The 19,799-nt window shown below is 55.4% G+C and overlaps 1 protein-coding gene across 1 annotated transcript; it reads right to left on the bottom strand.

The window, feature by feature from the left end:
- Positions 1–3,594: 3,594 nt before the first annotated feature.
- On the bottom strand, positions 3,595–18,656 carry FOXRED2 (FAD dependent oxidoreductase domain containing 2). The gene is made up of 8 exons (XM_082742759.1): positions 17,422–18,656; positions 15,689–15,940; positions 15,271–15,540; positions 14,119–14,285; positions 11,696–11,861; positions 10,194–10,435; positions 8,655–8,825; positions 3,595–4,950 (listed from the first exon to the last, which is right to left on the bottom strand). Exons 1-8 carry the CDS (start codon positions 17,967–17,969, stop codon positions 4,706–4,708), a joined length of 2,061 nt encoding a protein of 686 aa, XP_082598885.1. The 5' UTR covers positions 17,970–18,656; the 3' UTR covers positions 3,595–4,705.
- Between the last annotated feature and the right edge of the window lie 1,143 nt (positions 18,657–19,799).

Here is a 19,799-nt window from a genome sequence, read left to right as displayed (position 1 = left end):
GTAATTGGTCGGAGAACCGAGGATCCTAACTGAGGCTGGAGCCTGGGGGAGGCGGATGCTCCAGATTCCAGAGCTTTCCTCGTCCCATCTGAGTCATCCTGCCCCCACCTGGGTTGCACGGATGTCTGGCTGGTGGAATGATGAATACTCCTTTTGAGGGTAGGTTTCTGTGCAATCAGCAGTTCAACATTGCCCTGCCACCCGGTGGGGCCATGCACACTTGACTTCCTGTTTCTTAGATTTGAGAGTTGTGTCCCTTAATTTCTTGTTCCCCAGTGTTCACAAGAAGGAAACCCACAGGTGATGTGGCTGCATTAATGATTTACCATTTATTTATTTATTTAAAAAAGATTTTATTTATTCATTTGACAGACAGAGATCACAAGTAGGCAGAGAGGCAGGCAGAGAGGGGAGGGGGAAGCAAGCTCCCCGTGGAGCAGAGAGCCCGATGTGGAGCTCGATCCCAGGACCCTGGGATCATGACCTGAGCTGAATGCAGGGGCTTACCCCACTGAGCCACCCAGGCACTCCAATGATTTAATATTTAGAGGAGGGCAGGAAGGAAGTGGATTTTCAAAGCATCTCACCACCGACCTGCTGTGTAATTGTTCTCAGCATAAGAATGGGGAGAACAGGGTAGGAATAGGGGATAGGATTATCTGTCTCTTCAAGTTGTGGTGACAAAGTAATGCAGGTAAGTTTCTTAAAGCATGTATTGGTGATCTATCGCTGTGTAACAAAACACGCCCCCCAAAGCCCCTGAAATGTAGGGGCTTCCAACAACAGGTATTATCTCCACGTTCTGTGAATCTGGAGTCAGGTCGCGGCTGAGCTGGGTGGGTTCTGGCATGGGGCTGTGTTCAAGGTGGTGGCCAGCCCTGCACCCATCTAAAGGCTGGACTGGAGGACGATCTGCTTCCAGACTTACACACCTGGCTCTTGGCAGGCATTAGTTCCTTGCCACCTGGCCAAGGAGCTCTCCATAGGTGCTTGGACGTCTTTGCAACATGGCCCGCGAAGCGAGAGCGGTGAGAGAGAACAGTCTCTGGGCGGGTGAATGCTAGTCTCTTCATAACCTAATCATGATAATGACATCCCGTGGCTTCTCCTCGTTTGCCGTTAGTGAATCACTCAGTCCTGCTCTCACCCAGCAGGAGGGGAACGAGGGCCAGCTCTTTGGAGGAGAAGCAGCAGAGAATCTGTGAGCTTCCCTTTCAGGCCATGGCACAGTTCTGGGTACATAGTAAATACTCGGTAAATGATTAGATGTTAGGAGTAATTTAATAAATGAACTGAATTTAATAAATTAACTGAATTTAATAAATTCAGTTCTTGGTGATTTACTTTCTAGACAGACTTTAGTGACACCCTCATTTTTATTTGAGGAACAGAAGGAATTTGGGGCTCTACAGTGGATTGGAGATTATGCCGGGGGACCTGTACAACATGAGGACTTTTACCTTTACATTTTCTGTCACTGGGAGGGAGGGAAGATTTCTCCAGAGATCTCCTCTGTTGTACTCGATCAGTCCGAAGACTGTAGCAGAGGAGCGCGCACCACTTAAAATTCCCTTCCTGCGTGTGTGTGTGTGTGTGTGTGTGTGTGTGTGTACACATCTTCCCCCTCAACACGGGGTGTGGTGTCTTCCGGACTTGGAAGAGGGATGAAACCATGGGCGCCACGAGGACCCAGCCAGAGCATGTCCCCTGGGAGGGCTTCCGGCTCCTATCACCCCCAGCAATTTAAATCCCAAAAGCAAAGGTGATTTTTTAAAAAAATAAATGTATTTATTTCACTCTACAGTGTAATCACGTATTTGGAGAAAGAAAAATGCCTCCATGAACCTCATAGGACTACTGTTGACATTCTGGGACATGCCTTTCCAGTCTCCCCCATCTGTGGCTCTCCAGCCTTACACAGCTTTAAGTAGTTCACAACTAACTACACTCTCGTCCCCTGCTTCTTTTCGATTGGTTTTGGTCACACATGTATGTTTTATGGCATGGCCCTTCCCTATCTCTGGGAGATTTTGAGAGTCGTGTGGTATTTTATTGGGCGAATGTCCCATCAGTTACTTAAATAGTCTTTTTTTTTCTCATTAACGCCAATCGGTTGTGTAATAAAGATAATATTTTTGTGTGTTGTATTCTGCTGTCACTGTTTTTACCCATGCTGTCTGCCTTTTAATTTTTATCCATTTCTTTAAATGGTCACATCACCAACATTAGTTAAGTATCGGAGGGAGGGCGCCTGGCTAGTATGGTCAGTGGAATGTGACACTTGATCTTGGAGTTAGGAGTTCGAGCCCCACGTTGGGTGTAGAGATCAGTTAAAAACAAAACAAAACACAAAATTTCACCTGGAACATTAACTAACTGGAATTTAAATAAAAACTTAAAAAAAAAAGTATGGGTTGGAAATGTGAAACCTTCTCCTCTGGGGAACTGCCCCATTATTCTGAAGTCGGACAGTCCTTGCTTTCATTGTAACAGTCCCTGGTCACCTCCAGTTTCCATACGGCTTTTAAAAATTGCTCTGAACTTAATTCTGAAGTATGAAATAGGGATTTGAAGTGAGATTTATTTTCTTTTCCAAATTACTGACCAGTTTTACATGGAGAATACCAGGGAAGGCATCTGATCAGCTGCACCCTGAAGCCAGGTCTTCTGAAACACAGACGAAGCTGGCTGAAATTCTGAGGGCACTGACGATTTGGCAGAGGAGGGAGCAGCAGCCGAGGGGACGCAGGCGTCGGTGAATTGTTTGTTGCAGCACCTTGAACTTTGATTGGGAGAAGGCGCTCAGCTGCCTTCAGTAGCTGGTAAGGTGTGATGTGTGTGGCAGGGTCTGAGATATGGGAACAGTCCTAGTGAAAAGATTAAAAAAAAATCTTGGGAGGGGCGCCTGGGTGGCTCAGTGTATTAAGCCGCTGCCTTTGGCTCGGGTCATGATCTCAGGGTCCTGGGATCGAGCCCCGCATCGGGCTCCCTGCTCCGCAGGAAGCCTGCTTCCCTCTCTCTCTCTCTCTGCCTGCCTCTCTGCCTACTTGTGATCTCCGTCTTTCAAATAAATAAATAAAATCTTAAAAAAAAAAAAAATCTTGGGAAAGAAAGAGTTGGGGGGGGGGCACTGACGGGGCCCAAATCCGGTTTACATATCATCTGTAAGAAACACGGCAGATCCAACGCTCTGGGATCAGCGAGAGATCTTTAGATGTTCCCACGCCTGGGTAAGCTATGCCAACTATTGTCACACGCTTGGGCTGCAGAGTGTCACGGCTCTAACTGCACACGACTGGAGAGAGAGGGATCTGCAGACAGGAGGTGGACCAAGTAGTGGAGGCCAAGAGGAAGTTTCCAGAAAAGGGCTGTGGATCCAGAAAGCCTGCGTCCCTTGAATTCTGTGTGGATGCAGGGACCCAGTAAGAATGGATGAAAAAGCAATCATTGGGTCCTGGCTTTGAAAAAAATCACCGTGATTATTCTTCTGTATGACTGCTTTCCGTGGCCTGACGGGTGCATATGAAGGGAGCAGATTCCTGGTGGGGAAGAAGAGTGAGGGCCGCTGGGCAACCAGAGAGCAGAGGCCTTGTCGTCACACAGACGCAGTTAGAAATGCCTCCTCGCACACGCTTTGAACCAACAGGTGGAGGGGTGCCTGGGTGGCTCAGTGGATTAGGCTGCTGCCTTCGGCTCGGGTCATGATCCCAGTGTCCTGGGATCGAGCCCCGCATCGGGCTCTCTGCTCAGCGGGGAGCCTGCTTCCCCTTCTCTCTCTGCCTAACTCTCTGCCTACTTGTGATCTCTGTCAAATAAATAAATAAAATCTTTAAAAAAAGAACCAACAGGTGGAGCCGGTCCCTCCCTTCCAGCATGGGGACAGTTTTACACAACTTGCTCAGGCAGACCAGAGGCCAGGGCGATGTCAGAGGGCAGGGGCAGGGCAAGCAGCAAGTGCCGAGCAGGAGGGGAGAGCAGACGGCACAGGTGCTGAAGACAGAAGTCAGGGAGCGCAGTCGTGGGGCGGGCGCCGCTCTGAGTCCTGCTGCTCGGGCAGAAGCCCAGTGAGATAAGGTGGCTCTGCAGGAGCTGTCCCGTCTCTGCCTGGTGACAGCGGGCCTATGATGATAAGCTGGGCTGGCCCCTGCCCCGGGGTTCTGGAAACAGGGATGGGGGTAGGGCGAGGCAGAGTGGTGGGTCCTCAGGGGACCCAGACAGGGATGCCTGGTGGGACCCTGGGAGTCCCCTAACTTCTCTGACCTGATCGCTTCATCGGGGTGACAGTCCCACCTGCCCCAGATGGCTGAGGATGTTTGACGTGCCTGCCTCGAACCCTTCTGAAGATGAGGACAGCTCAACTGGGGACACAGTCCGCAGGTGGTGGGATCCCAGTTCACCTGATGAGTAGACCAGGAGGCAATGGGACCGCTGGGCACTCATGGGGACAGAACCGAGCCAGCCTGGTGCCCAGTGACAGTTCACTTGCAGACAAGCCTGGCTGTGGAAGGCGGCTCCCACGTGGCCGAGGGTGGCTTTCTCAGGATCCCGTCTCCCAGGCACCCAAGGACCAGACTGGAGGGGAGACCACCGCATGGCCACCCCTCACGGTGACCCTGGTCACCGTGACAGTCTGAGTGTCTCTGGCAACCATGTGTCAGTGGGACGGAGGGGCCAGCTAGGGGCCTGGCTGGGAGCCTCCTGGTGGTCACAGCTCCTCCTTGTTGCTCTCGGGGGGCCGGGCAGGGGGCCCCGGGGCCCGGGAGCTACCCAGTGGCCTGCGGGCCCCGTCCTCATGGAGCCTGCCCGCCGTGGTGTAGTCCCGCAGGAGCCCGCTCTCTACTCCGTGCCGCCGGAGGCTCTCGGTCCCCACGAGCCCCTGTGCTCTCAGGTAGCCCTGCTGGCAGAAGGGCGGCAGCTTCTGGTGCGTTAGCGCAAACAGGAAGCAGGATTCTACACAAAAGCAAAAGAAGGATGAGTAAGACCGAGAGGTGTGGGGAGAGGTGTGGGGGGAGGGGGGTACTGATGCCCCAGGGCCTCGCCCAGGGCCCTCCACCCCGTGAGCCCGGGAGCTGACTTTGGTGGGGCTCATCCCTCCCTGAAGTTCCAAGGACGGTGCCCGGACATTCTGGAAGAACGAGGCTCTAGATGGAAAGCAAACTACAGAAATGACTCCGCTCCCAAGATCTGGGCCCGGTCCACTGGGAGCTCAGCTACTGTGGAGCAGACCCCCAGCCTTCCCTTCTGGAAGCTGGCCTGGCTGGGGCAGGGAGCTCAGAGCTGCCTGCAAGGCTTCATTCCCTCAGCCATCTGTGGGTTGCAGATATGGTGTGGAAAGCACGGGTGTGAGCCCTGTGCGGGGGTGGCGGAGGGAAGAGAACACTGGGGAACAGCGCAAAGCTGGTGCACGGGTCAAGTCGGCCCTGTCAGGAAACAGCTGTGGGTGCTTATTATTCAGAAATACAAAGAAACCACCAGAAGAGCTAGAAGTACTTCCTTCTGGGACTGAGGGTGGAAGTGAGAAAAAGTCTTTTAGCTGAATGCTTATGTAACTCTGACTTAAAAAAAAATAAAACAGAAAAGAGGGCCGCCCGGGTGGCTCAGTCGTTAAGCATCCGCCTTCGGCTCAGGTCATGCTCTCAGGGTCCTGGGATTGAGCCCCTCGGGCTCTCTGCTCAGCGGGAAGCCTGCTTCTCCCTCTCCTACTCCTCCTGCTTGTGTTCCCTCTCTCACTGTCTCTCTCTCTCTGTGTCAAATAAATAAAGTCTTAAAACAACAGAAAAGATGAATCAGATAAGGGACTCGGTCTTCTCGGGGATTTAGAGACAGGATGGGAAGGAGCGCACATCCAAAAACTGTCTTGAGCCTTTGATCTCAAGAAACTCGGGCATGTAACAAAGGATGTTGTGAGGCCCACATGGGTGAACAGGCTCTAAGGGGCCACACAGATGGCACTTCCGACCTCAGTTCTGACTTCCGGTCCAGAAGGCCCCTGGCAACACAGGGCATGACCGTCCTCCCCGAGCAGGGAGGACCGTGGTGCAGGGGGAGGCTGGGAGAGTGGCAGAAAGGGGGGCTTTGGGCAAGCACCACCTTCTGATGACATAGGTCACCCCTTCTTCAGGCCCCCGGGGGGGGCAGGGAGGGGGCAGAGAAGCCCAGCAGAATCCAGGGCCAGAGCTAGCGGCCGCACATCAACCAAGGGAATGGACAGCTGCGCCCTCTGCCAGTGGGCCCCGAGGTCTGGATGATGTACTTGAGGCAGCCATAACCCAGGGTGGGACATGCTCCCTCAGGGGCATGGCCATCTTTGAGTAATCCTGAAACCTTGAGAAACAGGCAGCCATTTTGTAGTGGAGAGTTCTAGACCTGCCTCCCATCATTTCCCGGGCGAGCATGAAGGCAGGTGATGGTCTGCAGAAGGCCAGCACTTGGAAGTTGCTTAGCCCTGTGCTGTGAATGACTTCTGTGCATCTACATATATTTAGACGATCAGCCTGCACTGCTTTTTTAAACCAGCTCTCTCAGTGTATACATCTTGATTTTGAGGTTGGCGGACGATGTCGCCTGGGGCTGAAACAAGGACACATGCCCTCTGACCTGCAGGCCAGACAGACTGATCATCTCATACCTGATTTATTTGAATAGTACCTGACATACAACTGGTGTTCAACACGTTTGCTGAACAGAAAAGGGCAGATATTCTAGGCATTCAGGGGGTTTTAAAAAAGACCGAAACTGGGCCTGTTTCTGTCACTTCTCCCTCCGGGTCCTCAGACTTCTGTCGGAGCTACCTTCCAGTTCACCGATTCTCTCTTCGTCTCTGTCTAATGTGCTACTTTATCTTTAGGTTGAGTTTTCTTTTTTTTACATTTATTTACTTGCTTTTGAGAAAGTGAGCTTGTGAGCAGGGGAGAGGAATGGAGGGGGAGAGAGAATCCTAAGCAGACTGCCTGCTGAGCACAGAGCCTTGACACAGGGCTCAATCCCAGGACCCTGAGAGCATGACCTGAGCTGAAATCACAAGTCAGATGCTTAACTGGTTGAGCCCTCCAGGTGCTCCTAGGTTGTTTCCAGTTATATATTTTTTCATTTCTACAAGTTTTATTTGGTTCTTCCTGAATGCTGCCCAATTACATCTTTGATAATCTATTTTCTCATTTCTTTACATATTTTAGGCAGACTTTGTATCCTCTATTTTTAACTATTCCAATTCCTGTAGTCTTTTTGGTTTGATCCAGAAGGTTTTTTTTTTTTTTTTTTTTTTTTCCCTGCTGACACTCCCTCACAGAGGTTTGTGTCCTTATGTGTTAAGTGCTTTTTGCTTGGGGGTTGGGGGTGGGTTCAACTTACCTGGAAGTTTATCTGTGGAAACTTTTTGAGCTCTAATTTTTTCTTTTTTTTATTTATTTATTTGAGAGAGAGAGGGAGAGAGTGGGGCCAGGGGGAGAAGAAGAGAGGGAGGGACAAGCAGATTCCATGCTGAGTGTGAAGCCCAACTCGGGGCTCGATCCCAGGACCCTGAGTCATGATCTGAGCTGAAACCAAGATTCGGTCGCTTAACTGACTGAGCCACCTAGGCTCACCGAGCCCTAGTTTTCTTTTATGTATATATGTACTTCTCCAGTTTTATTTATTTATTTTTTTAAGATTTTATTATTTATCTGAGAGACAGTGCACGTGAATGTATGTGTGTGCACATGAAGGGGAGGGGGCAGAGGCAGAGGGAGAAGCAGGCTCCCCATTGAACAAGGAGCCTGACTCGGGCCTTGATCCCAGGGCCCTGGGATTTTGACCTGAGCCAAAGGTAGACGTTTAACTGACTAAGCCAGCCAGGTGCCCCCTCCTTTCTCTAGTTTTAAAGTTTGTTTCTTGGGGTGCCTGAGTGGCTCAGTTCAAGCCTCTGCTTTTGGCTCAGGTCATGATCCCAGGGTCCTGGGATCGAGCCCCGCATCAGGCTCTCTATTCAGTGGCAAGCCTGCTTCCTCCTCTCTCTCTGCCTGCCTCTCTGCCTACTTGTGATCTCTGTCTGTCAAAAAAATAAAATCTTTAAAAAAAAAAGATAAAGTTTGTTTCTTCACAGAAGACTTGCATTTCCTTCTGTGATTTTTACACCATGAGGACAGTGTGAAGTTTGGCCCCAAACTCACATGAGGGAGGCTTAGTGGTTAGAAATTCTCAGGAGGAGATTGTCCCTTTTCTACCCAGAACCAAAAGCCCGAGTCTCCACCATCTCCCTCTTGAGAGTGTGTTGTGCCTCTTTGAGCCACTGAGATCTGAGCTTAGGTGAAGGACTCTGAACAGACCTCCCTCCCTGCCCCAGCCTCACCTTCCCGCCCCCAAGCACGGCTCGGTGACCCAGGCTCTTGGCTCCTGCTGATGGCTGGCAGCTATCCCACGTCCAGCAGGGGCTTTATGGTGTTCTCAGAGCTCCCTTTTCTCCCCCTGCCAGTTCTTTAAGAAATGAATTCTACTCAGCAACTTCAGGTCTGCTGGACTGGTAAGGGTCTCTCTGAACACCTCTACCTCGTGGATAACAGAATTCTCAGGTGTGGGTTCTGGTTATGAATCCTGAAAACTCCGCAGGGCACGGATTGATCAGGTCTTTTTTTGACCTCCTGCTCAGTCCCTTTGGTCCTTCTAGGAACTTAGGTTACCTGCATAGAAGCTTCGCAAATCGGTGTCCAAACAGTTCTCCAGGAAGCGCCTGAGAGGCAGGATATGCCCCACCGGGGCGGTCCAGTCGGTCAAGAAATCTTCCACGACATGGTGGATGGCCGTGGGCCGAGGCAGGGCCCAGCCGGCAGGGCGGAACCTCACCTCCTGCTCTGTGGGGCAGAGAGGGGGAGTTGTGTCAGAGCCTGGAGGCTGGGCTTCCCATCCCGGAGATGACAATGAGGTTCCCACACGTCCCAGGTGCTTCCCTCGCTCCCTTGTGCTCGGCTTTCCCGACACACTGTGCTGGGCTGCTGGCCTGTCCCACAGCCATCGCTGTGTGTGCAAGGCTGGCATGAGGAAGAGACTAGATCTGTTCCTTGTGGTGTCAGAAAGCAGAACCAAGACTAATGACTCGCGCCCGGGGATTTCTAAGGCACACGTGGACTGAGGTTCTTTGTGACCGCTTCCGAACAGCGCTTTCTGGGACACGACTCAGAGGCCCTGCCTCGAAAGGGGCCCGAGGGCTCACCTAGGCCAGCTTTGTGCCTGGTGTGGGGACCCTTCCGTGGCATCCCAGGCAGGTGGCCATTAAGCCAGGACTCAACCACCCTTGTACTGGGAAACTTGACTCTAGGGGTAACCCGTTCCACTGTGACAGCTCTGATTAGTAGCTACTCCCAATTCTGACAAGAACCCTGAGTTCCTGTCACTTCTACCTGCTGACACCACCTATGTCTGTTTTTAGGGCATCCTCTTCCAAGGGACAGCTCTTCAGTTTCTGAAGCAGGAGTGGTGTCCCTGGGGGTGAGGGGGGGGGGGTTCACCTACTGGTAGCTACTCTTCCGGGTACCATGCTGGTGTGCTGTGCTTCTTTTGGGGAAGATTTTATTTATCTTTTAAATAATCTCTACCCCCAAAGTGGAGCTGGAACTCACAACCTAAGATCAAGAACCATGCCCCACCACCTGAGCCGGCCAGGCGCCCCGCATTCTGTGTTCTTCATCTCATTTTTCCTCACACAATCCTGCTGTTATCCCCACTTTCCAAATGAGGAAGCGGAGGCTCGGAGAGTTCCAGGAATGGTCCCAGGCCACACAGCAAGGAAAGCACGGCCCGAGAACACTGCCCAGCTTTTCTGTGCTTTTCAGGCTACCGGCCTGTGGTAACTACCTCCAGGGCCTTTCCCCGGTCCCTCTGAGAGTCCGTCTCTAGGTCCCCTCTCCCTCCACATTCACCCCTCCTTCGGACACACACAGCAAGGCTGTCCCTCTTGCTGGTGTGGTGCCTGGAGGGGGTCACGACACTCCATGTGTGGCCTGCCCCGGTCATGGTATGCGCCTGAACCTGGGAACACTGTTTCTTATTCCCAGACCTTCTGCCCCACTGGGTTTCTGGGTGAAGTCCCCCAGTGTCCTCTGCCAGCCGGGAGAAGTTGTGTGAGAGGTGACAGGTGTGACAGGAGAGAGACCTGGGGTCCGAGCAGCGCCCAGCTCCCGGAAGGAAGCCTGCGCTCGGGGAAGAGCAGCGCCCCGGCTCACCGGTGGGAAGATGCCTGTAGTAGTAGACGACGGGATGGAGGAAGTTAGACTGCCAGGCGTCTTCCGTGTGCCCCACAGACCGGTCATAAAAGAAGACGTCCTTGTCGGGCCCAGAGAAGTTTCTGCCGTACTCCATGTTGACGACGAACAGCCCGTGCCTGGCCTTCCTTCCCGTGATGGTCTCCAGCTGGGCCAGCATCTGCACGGGGAACTCCTCCAGGTACTCAAATGCCATGGCGTTCCTGGGGACAATGGCAGCGCAGGAGGGCCAGACCCTCAGTGCCGTGACAGAGCTGAGGAGCGTGTGCGTGCGTGTCCCTTGTACAGTGTACAGCCGCTGGTCATCCCCACGCACCTCACTTTACCATTTCCGTCACAGCTGAGCCTTGGCTTACACTGGGACAGATTCTAGAAAACTCCAAGCAACCTGAAATGTATCTGGGGAGTGGGTGACCCAGGCTGACAGAACAGTAACAGGGAAGCCCTGGGAGGGAGCGACTGCTGTGGTGTCTTCCAGGGACAGGAAGAAGGCCGATGTGGCTGGAGTGGCCTCGGGCGGAGGGGCAGGAGAGGGGCTTGGGGGCAGGTCGAGGAGGGCTCGTGTGTGCTCTGACGGCCCCCTGGCCCCTGGAGAGTACTGAGCAGAGCTGACTATGTGTGACTTGTGTTTTGAGAGGACCGCCAGGCTGCTGTGCGGAAAGCAGGCCTTGGGCCAAGGTGGGAGACTGTGGTTAGTTCAAGAGACAGACGCTGGGCCTCTGGACCAAGGCGGCGGTCCTGGGACTGGGGAAAGGCGGTCAGATTCTTGATGTAATTTGAAAGTTTTATGTTTAGGGGGAGTCTGAAGGTGGAGAATGGGAATGGAAGAGAGGAGACAGGGGGATGGATACCTTGCGCTCATCACTGTGAAATCCTTGTGTGTCCCTGAACTTGGGGCATGTGGCCCTCCCTGGCTTTGGGTCAGGCTGCTTCCCCTCTGACTGAGGGATCGCCCCTGCTTCTCACCTGCCACCTGTCCTCGGAGCACCCTCACCCACAGCCCCTCTCCCTCCCTGCTCTGCTGGTGTCACCTGTGATCTGCCACCTGTCACTTCACTGATAAGGAGCCCAGCCGGTCCCCGCCCGAGGGAGCCCGCCGATCCACACCAGGGGTTCACATCACTTTGGTTTACCGCTTGTCCACCTGGGGCCAACTGTGACCTCCCAGTGGCTTTTACTTCTGCCCACCAGGTGTGATTACCCCCACTGTGCGGGTGAGAGAAAGGCTCAGAGAGGCTACGTGACTTGGTTCAGGTCACACAGTTCGAAAGTGGCAGAGCTACAACGCACATCTAGGGCTGTCTGTCTACCTGTGTCGATTTCCCTGATGTTTTCCCCTAGAATCAATCTACCCTGCCTCCCCGCAGGCTTCACCCGAGAGGGAGCCCCGGGGCCCCTCCACACCTGGAACAGGCAGAGAAGAGCTAGGACAGGGGGAAGAACGGTGAAGCCGGGTTACTCACTCCTTCAGCAGGATGACGTCGGCCAGCACACTGAACATCTGGTAGAGCCCAGAAGCCTCGTTCACGCGCCGGACGATGGCGCTGGTCAGCTGGGAGGTGGGGAGCTCGGTGGAGGGCCAGGCGACGCCGTGGTGGCGGTGCTCCAGCAGGCGGTGCACAGCACGCACTGGGAAGGCCAGAGGGAGGGAAGGCATGACGCAGGACGCCCTTAAGATCTGCTCCTTCACCGCCTGATGCCTGTTCAGTCTCCACGGACTTCTTGGAACCCAAGACACACTTGCACAGTGGCACCAAGAGGAGGCCTTTGGAGCGGGGTCAGTGGAGGCTTCCTACACTATGGGCCAGACAGATAGTGTTTGGGGCTCTGCTGCCTAATCGGTCAGGCTCCCCAGTTGCTTCCGGTGTGAAAGCAGCCCTGATGGTAGCTGCAAGGATGGGCGTGGCAGGCTCGGGCTCCCGGCCCCCCGTGCCCCCCCGCGCCCCCCATCCCAGCTGCTCTGCGAGCCCCAGACCCTGTGCCGGCCTCTCACCCGGCTCCCCTGGCCCCAGTTCCCCTTCCTCCCGGGCCCCAGCTGGAGACCCTTTCAGCGTCCCCTCTCCTTCACTGCCTAACTCCAAACTGTCACAAAGACAGACTCATGTAAGGACAGGAAAGCGACAGCTGTCCCTCTGCACAGAGTTGAGGACGGACACAGCGAGTGGAGTCTGGGGACAGGCTCCTGATGAAAGGGCGACCATCCTGAGAGAGCCTGACCAATCTGAGAAGCCGGCGAGGGACCAGCCTGGGAAGGCGAGCTGGCCGGGGCCTGGCAAAGCTCGGCATGGCACCCCGAGGAGCTGGAGCGGTCCCGGGGGAGACGGGGAGCGGGGAGAGAGGCTTAAGCTGTAAACAGAGAAAAGGGAAAATTTAAGAAACAGGTGTTTTGGCAGGGACCATGCAGCTGGATAGGAAGCCAGAGAAACCTCTGGCAGTGGGAAGACCCGTCAGGAGAGACAAACATGCCCGGGTCAGGAGAGGGAGGCGGGCGGGCTGACAGATACAGCGTGGGGACGGACGGGCTGGGGGTCGGGAGTAATCGTCCACACGGTTACGGTCTGTGCCCTTCCTAGTTGGCTTTCCTCTGCCTTACTGGCTGCTTCTGGTCTCCCCAGGGACCGGCTTCTCAGGCTGGGGCAGGATGAGCGGGATGTGCACAGCCGCACGGGCCCTCCGCTCCTAGTAGTGACCACACAGCGGTCGGCGCCTGAACACCCAGGACTGTCGCCCACGGGCCCGAAGCTCAGTGGTTGGCTGCGAGCTTGAGGGTCAGACAACACGCGTGGATTCAAATCACCCGTCTGCCATCCACCGGCTGGGGGACTTGGGGGAAGTTACTTAAGCTCTCTGTGCCCGAGTTTCCTTATCGGGAAGTGGAGCAGAAACGACAGGCCCTGCCTCACGGAGCTGCCGTGAGGATCCGGTCTTGGAGCTGAAGAAAGATCGGGGGCCCAGAAGGAAGCAGGGCAGCCGGGGTAGAATCTGCCAGGACAGCAGGTGCAGGGAGGGGAACACTGATGAGGATTTCTTAGAGGGGAGACACAGCTAAAGGGACAGACACTTCCATTCCAGGGCTGTGTGTATTTGATCTGTGGATGTCCTGGCTTACAGACAGGTAACACCCTCTCTCTGGTTTCCTTCTCTGACCACACACGGACATAAAATACATCATCTGGAAAATCAAACACGGCTCTTTTCCCCTGCCAAACTGGAAGGACAGTAAAATGCAAACACGAGTTTAAAGCCAATGGGAGTCATCGAATTGAACACAGAGACGCGGGGACGCAGGACGGACGACCCTTCTGGCGTTTGTGGCAAAATCAAACCAGGCCCGTGTAACAGGCGCCCACCATCAGCCTGTCTGGCACGCAGAGCGTTTATACCCTCAGAACTGACATCAACCAACTTGTAGTTTTTACTGGGATTTGTGGCTACCCAAAGCATCTGTGCATGATGCTTTGTAGCTCCAAGGTCCCCAGATATCGTCTTAGTTCTTACGACAGCCCCGCGAGGGCCGAGAGTTCACTTCTATGCCTCCGACGCCACCGCATCCAAAAGAGGCTCCCGGAGAGGTCACGAAGGCTCACCTCTCAGCCCGCCCTGCTGGGGAGGGACCCCCACGACCCCTCTTCAGGCTCTGCCTCCTTGGCAATGCCTGCTGCTCGACTGGCACAGGACTAGGGCAAGCCACACGCCTCGCCCACATGGCCCGGCTCTCACACCTTCTCTGATGCTTCTCAAGATCTATCCTCAGCCCATGAGACCTGCGGCCCTCTGTCCCAGACAGGGATCTTAAGATGAATGACTACCGACAAGCACTTCTGGGAAGGCTGCTGTGAATCGGTCTGTTTACGAGCCCCGGGAACGGTTCTCTCCGCTGGCTCACCTGTGTAGCGGAAACCATGGATGAAGCCCCCCGCAGACTTGCGGTAATCCACGGAGTGGCTGGCGGTGCCCAGCACGAAGAGACCCCGGCTTCCTTTGGACTCATAACTGGCTTTGATCAGTGGGTACTTCTTGCTGAACTCGCCCCCGGAAGACAGTCTGAGGGACCTGTGAGCCGAAAGGGTTTTTTGTAAAAATCACTGCTGTGTACAAAACACCGCCATGTACACTGCTGTGTATGAGTGTACTGTGTGCTCGGCACCGAACTCAGCGCACAGGCTTCATACTGCTTGTTGTGTTGAAACCACACCAGGCCCCTAGGAGCTGGGTATGATGATCTCTGTTTGACAGAGGGAGTCCCTGAGGCTCAGCTTGAAGATGTGGGGACTCAGGGACAGAGCCAGGTTCAAGCCTAACTCAAGGCTAGGCTCTGGGCTCCAGCGGGGTCCTGGGGGACATGCTGGGATGGGGGGTCCGCTTCAGGCCCTCCAGTTTCTCCACATCTGCCAACACCTTGGCCAGAGGAAAGGGAGACACACTGGACGGAGTCTTTGATACCGAGCTTTGCCAAGGTCCTGGGGCAGCAACGTGTCAAGCAAAGCGGTTGAAAACAATTATAAGTGAACTTGGTGTCTTACCATTTTATGAAGCCTATAAGATATACCAAGTACTTTCCCATGTTATTCCTCACAGCAGCCCTGTGAGAGAGAACTATGCTCTCCGTTTTAGTGATGAAGAAAGTGGGCATAGTCTGGTTAAGTGACTTTCCCAGAGCCCGCAGATTTGGTCTGCAGAGAATCTCAGACCGACCTCGGAGCCTGTGTCCTTAGCTGCTATGCGACCGCGGCCTCTCAGCAAGTTCCCCTTCTTTATTCGGCCCGAGCTTCCTTTCCCGTCTGTCTGGTGGAAGATCCCAGCGCAGAGGAAGGCCCCTGTGGCTGCTGCTCTGGGATGGAGGGCCTCTGGGCCGCCCGTCCTTGTCAGCACAGCAGGCGCCCACCCTGGGTGGGGGACCAGCAGCATCCATGTCCACCCTGATGGCGCCGTCCCGAGAGCCCTGCCGCCGGCCCAGGGGATGGGGACTCTCTGCCCCCTGGGGAGGTGTCAGAAGGGGTTCGCGAGGAGACCCCAGCTCCCCCCTGTGTGGACTCACTTGTTGAAAATAGAGAAGTCGAAGTTCCAGCCCAGGCAGCGGATGACCCGGTCATAGGCCACGCGCATGGCAAAGTTGTCATTGTCGTCCTGGGGGAGGGTGACGGCGTCGGCGTCGGCACTCGGGTTGCCTTCCTCCAGGAAGAACTTCAGGGTGACGTGGAACTTGCCCTCGCGGTCCTTCACGATGGCCAGATCCGTCAGGTCGGACTCGAGCAACCCGTCCAAGGACTTCAGCTGGTAGGTGTCCAGCAGGCCATTGTTGATGGCCCTGGGGCCCGAGGGGAACACCAGGAGAGAGAAAGGAATCTGAACGGGGCGCGAGGAGACTCAGAGGAAGGGGTGCTTGTTCCGGTGGGGTCAGGAATGGCTTTGGAGGGGGCTGGCGGAACGGATTCCACGAGCAGCTCGCAGCGTACCTGAGGTCTCCCACGTAGTGGGTGGCCCACGACAGCCGGACCCGGGAGCGGCTCAGCATGTGGATAAAGTTGGTGACACCCAAGATGTTCTCCGCCGTCTCAAAGGCAGAGTTCCCACGCCCCAGGATCAGCACATTCTGACCCTCGAAGTCCTCGGGGTCCACGGACACAGACTCGTACCCCTCCACGTACTCGGAGCCTGGGAAGTCAACCTGGTTGGGGACCGACAAACCGGTGGCCACGAGAAGCACGCTGCAGGGAGGGGACAGATGGAAGACCCCGACGTGAAAATTACTCCCTGCACCTGCCACCTGGCTACCCCGCCTTCCCCAGGCTGCCGGCTCCTAAAAAAGCCAGAGAAGGTCCGTTCATTCATCCGTTTACTGACCTATCCCAGAATATCCGACAGACTTTTCCCCCTTCCCCCTCCCAGGCCCACTCCAGTGGACGGTCTCCTTTCCCACGCCCTGGGATGATGCCAAACATGAGGATTAATCCAACTCTCTGAGAAGGGAACACAAGAAATTAAGTAATTCCCCTAATGTTGAACACAGCAGGCAGCCCAAGTGTCTCCCTCGTTGTTGAAAATGACTCTTCCCTTTTTCTTTGGTCCACTTTCCCTTTTCTGATGGCTGGGCCAATGCAGGAGACTGCCGAGCAGGAATTCTGTCCCAGGCCCCTACCGAGTGTTTTGTGCATCACCTCACTGCCTAAAGCAGCCCTGAGTTGGTGTTCTTTGGCTTTCCAGGTGAGGGGACACAGGCCCTAGAGGCCTATGGCCTCCCAAGTTCCTACAATAGCCAAGTCAGAATGTGAAACCAGATCAGCCCGATTGATTCATGCTGGAGGGCGTTACAGTCCTGGGCAGGGATGCATTGAGATTTGATTACAGGTGGTTTTGAAAACAGAACCGGAGGGCTTATAGAAGACACCGCAGCCCTTGTGGCTCCTTGTTTTGCGACCCCTGCCCACCCAGCTCAGATCTGACTCCCCGAGGTGGTTGTCTGGCGGGCTAAAATGCAAGGGTCCCAGGCTGGCACGGCCCTTCTTTCCTGGGCTGTAACAAGCAAAGGACAAGGCTGGGCCTCCGGCGAAGGGCGTTGAGAAGATGACCTCCCGGCACTACCTGGGACCCAAGTGGCAGCCCCATAGCCTGGGCGGGAGAGGCAGCCTGGTGTAACAGAAAAAGTACAGGCTCCGGGGTGAGGAAGATGGGCTCAGACTGTGTGACACAGCACCAGTGACTCAACTTCTCCCGCCCGAGCTCTTCATCTGTAACTCGAGGATCAGTGAACTGCCCCCAGGGTCACTGTGAGGAGGGAATCCGGGCAGTACAGTGTGTGACTTGGAGTTTGGGTTGTCTACAAAGTGTTAAGCTTTCTCCCAAGCCAAAGCAAGCTAAAACTGAACGCCCGCCGGCAGCTCTGCCTGTGGGGCCTCCTGCTCTAGTTCAGTCTGAAATTCCACTGAGCCTGCCTAACACCTGCTGGACATCTCCCCCAGCATGTCTCTGGAGGAACACTAGTTCTAGGAGATGTTCCTCAGGAAGGACTTTTGGGTACATAACCTAGACGATGCTGAATACCCAATGCTGGTGTCACAGTGAACGTGACAGATGGATAAAATATTAAAGAAAAGAAAAAAAAAAAGTAAAGATCTTATTCTCTCATTTCTTCCACATCTCCTGCTGACCAAGGGGTGCCAGCAGGTGGGCTCCGGGAGGCGTTCCTTACCTGCACTGGTGTGTGTGACCCATCTGGTCGGTCAGGATGAAGTAATGGCCGTTCCAGGCCTGCCGGGCCTTGTGCAGAGTGACGTGAGTAATGGTCGTGTTGTACAGCACGTGGAGTCCCAGGCGCTGGGCAAAGTCGCCCAGGTAGCGCACCATGTCTCCCGCGTCGGGGAAGTAGGCGCGGGAGTAGTGTCTGAAGAGCAGCCGGGGGTCGTGGCTGAGCAGAGAGTTCCAGTCGTGGCGCAAGTTGAACTCCGCATTGGCCTTGCCCGTGTGCCTCTTGTTGATGCTGATGAGCTGGCGGTGGCGCGGGTAGCGCGTGAAGAAGCTGCCGGACTGTGGGGCGCGCTCGAACACCGCATAGTCCCGCCCGGCCCGCTGCAGGAAGTAGGCCATCTGCAGGCCCGCGGGCCCGGCACCCAGGACGCAGTAGTCCCGGGACGGGGGTACCGAGGTCTGGGCTGAGCGCAGGCACAGAGCCAGGTGCAGGGCCCAGGTCAGGAGCAGCCCCGGCGGGCCCCACAGCCGGGCTGCGGCCCAGAGGTCCATCCTGTGGCAGCCCACGGCTGTGAGGTCTCGCACCCCGGATGGCCCCTGAGGCCCGGGTAGATGGGCGAGGGGCAGGGGCTCGCCTGGGCGTTCACCGCAATCGGAGGTCGAGCCAGGACTGGAGCCCCAGGCCCTCTAAGCTCATCTGCCAGCCTCCATCCTCTCAAGCTCGGATCTAGGGCTCCCCCCAGGAAATCTGAACGCCTCCATCTCCTCCAGGGCCTTGGTTCCCAGAAGCGCCACCCCCTTTCTTATTGCCCTGGTGGTATGAGGGTGGGTGTTCCCCCATTCTTCCCCTAATTTGAGAGGTGCCCGACAGCCTTCCCGAGCCCTCCCCAGCTCAGACCGTAGAAACAGGTCTCTTGCGCTATGTCCCCGCCCTCGAGACCGAAGGAGGTGTGGCCTGCGGGGCCCCGCCCCCTCCGGGTGCCCTGCGCGCCGGACTCCTCGATCGCGTGACAGTGCTGGCCCAGCACACCTGCCGCCACGCGACGCAAGGCCACACTTTTGCCGGCGCAGCTCTCCCCGAGGCCTCTCTCCGAGCGTGCGCGGTGCCCACGCCTGCAGCGCCTGCCTCTCCGCACGGACCGCGGACCTCCCTGCCGCACAGGCGACAGCCAGCAGTAGACTGAGGCCGCGCTCGGCCCGAAGGCACCGCGGCGGCCCCGCCCCTCCCGCCCGGCCAATGGCAGGGGGCGGGGTCACGTGCGCGGCGCGCGGCACGCCGGGAGGGGCGGGGCGGGCACTGGCTCCCGGGGGCGCGGGGCAAAGCGCGCACGTGCTGCCTGCGGGCTGGGAGCTGGGGGGCTGGTACCGCTGGGGCGCAGGGCTCTTGTGTTAAAAATGTGCCTCTCCAGGTGCAGGGGAGGCGCGGGAGCTGATGGCTTTTGGAGATAAACCTATTCTTTTTTTTTTTTTTTAAAGATTTTATTTATTTTATTTGACAGAGATCACAAGTAGGCAGAGAGGCAGGCAGAGAGAGAGAGAGAGAGAGAGGAGGAAGCAGGCTCCCTGCTGAGCAGAGAGCCTGATGCGGGACTCGATCCCAGGACCCTGAGATCATGACCTGAGGCGAAGGCAGCGGCTTAACCCACTGAGCCACCCAGGCGCCCCGAGATAAACCTAGTTCTTAACACTCCATCGTTAACGTAGCTGGACACTTGTTGGTTACCCAGTTTGGGGGGGACTGGAAACCAGGTCAAAGTCGGGACAGAAAAAACAGGTGTTTGCCACAGTGATTCAGTCTGTTATTTGCTCAGTAACATGCACGACTGGCTGGTTGTCCCACCAACCAGGAGAGGTAGGCAATTGTTTCTCATATTCTGTAGTCACTGGCCAAATGGAGGTTTAGCTGTGATTTGCCTGAGGGACCAAACGGTTAAGTGGAACCTGGAATTAATCCCCCGTCTCCCTTACACCAAATTATGAGGTCTCTCCAAGAAGTTTTTTGTCACGTTTTCATTCTTGGTAATGTAAACAAAGTGGCCCATGGTATGCCAGTGTAGACACAAACCCGCTGCGAATGCACAGCAATGGGCGTGACTGCAGGGGAGGGAACGGGAAGGGCGGGAGATGATCCTGAGCCACTGCTCAGGTGAACTGGATAATCAAGGCTGGCTTTGCACAGGGGGACCGTGGATCCCGCTTCAGATTTACAGGGGCATAGCACATGTCCTTTTCTGAGAGGTACAGGAACCTTGGAGGGGCATTAAGGCTGTGTTCTCATGGAAAGGCAGCCATGCCTGGTATGGAGAGCATTCCATGATCTAACTTTGCATGGCTTGAGCTTTTTTTAAAAATATTGTCCCTGGGACCTTCTCTAGAGAAGTC

Source organism: Mustela nivalis (assembly GCF_964662115.1).
Source record: "Mustela nivalis genome assembly, chromosome: 7".
NCBI lineage: Eukaryota > Metazoa > Chordata > Mammalia > Carnivora > Mustelidae > Mustela > Mustela nivalis.
Note: the sequence above shows the minus strand (reverse complement) of the source record. Positions and strands in the feature narration are given on the sequence as shown.

Coding starts and splice junctions, on each gene's coding strand:
- FOXRED2 (XM_082742759.1), bottom strand. CDS start 17,969: ATGGACCTCTGGGCCGCAGCCCGGCTGTGGGGCCCGCCGGGGCTGCTC. Junction 15,941..17,421: donor GGTCACACACACCAGTGCAG/GTAAGGAACGCC, acceptor CCCTCCCTGCAG/CGTGCTTCTCGTGGCCACCG. Junction 14,286..15,270: donor GACTTCTCTATTTTCAACAA/GTGAGTCCACAC, acceptor TTCGGCTCACAG/GTCCCTCAGACTGTCTTCCG.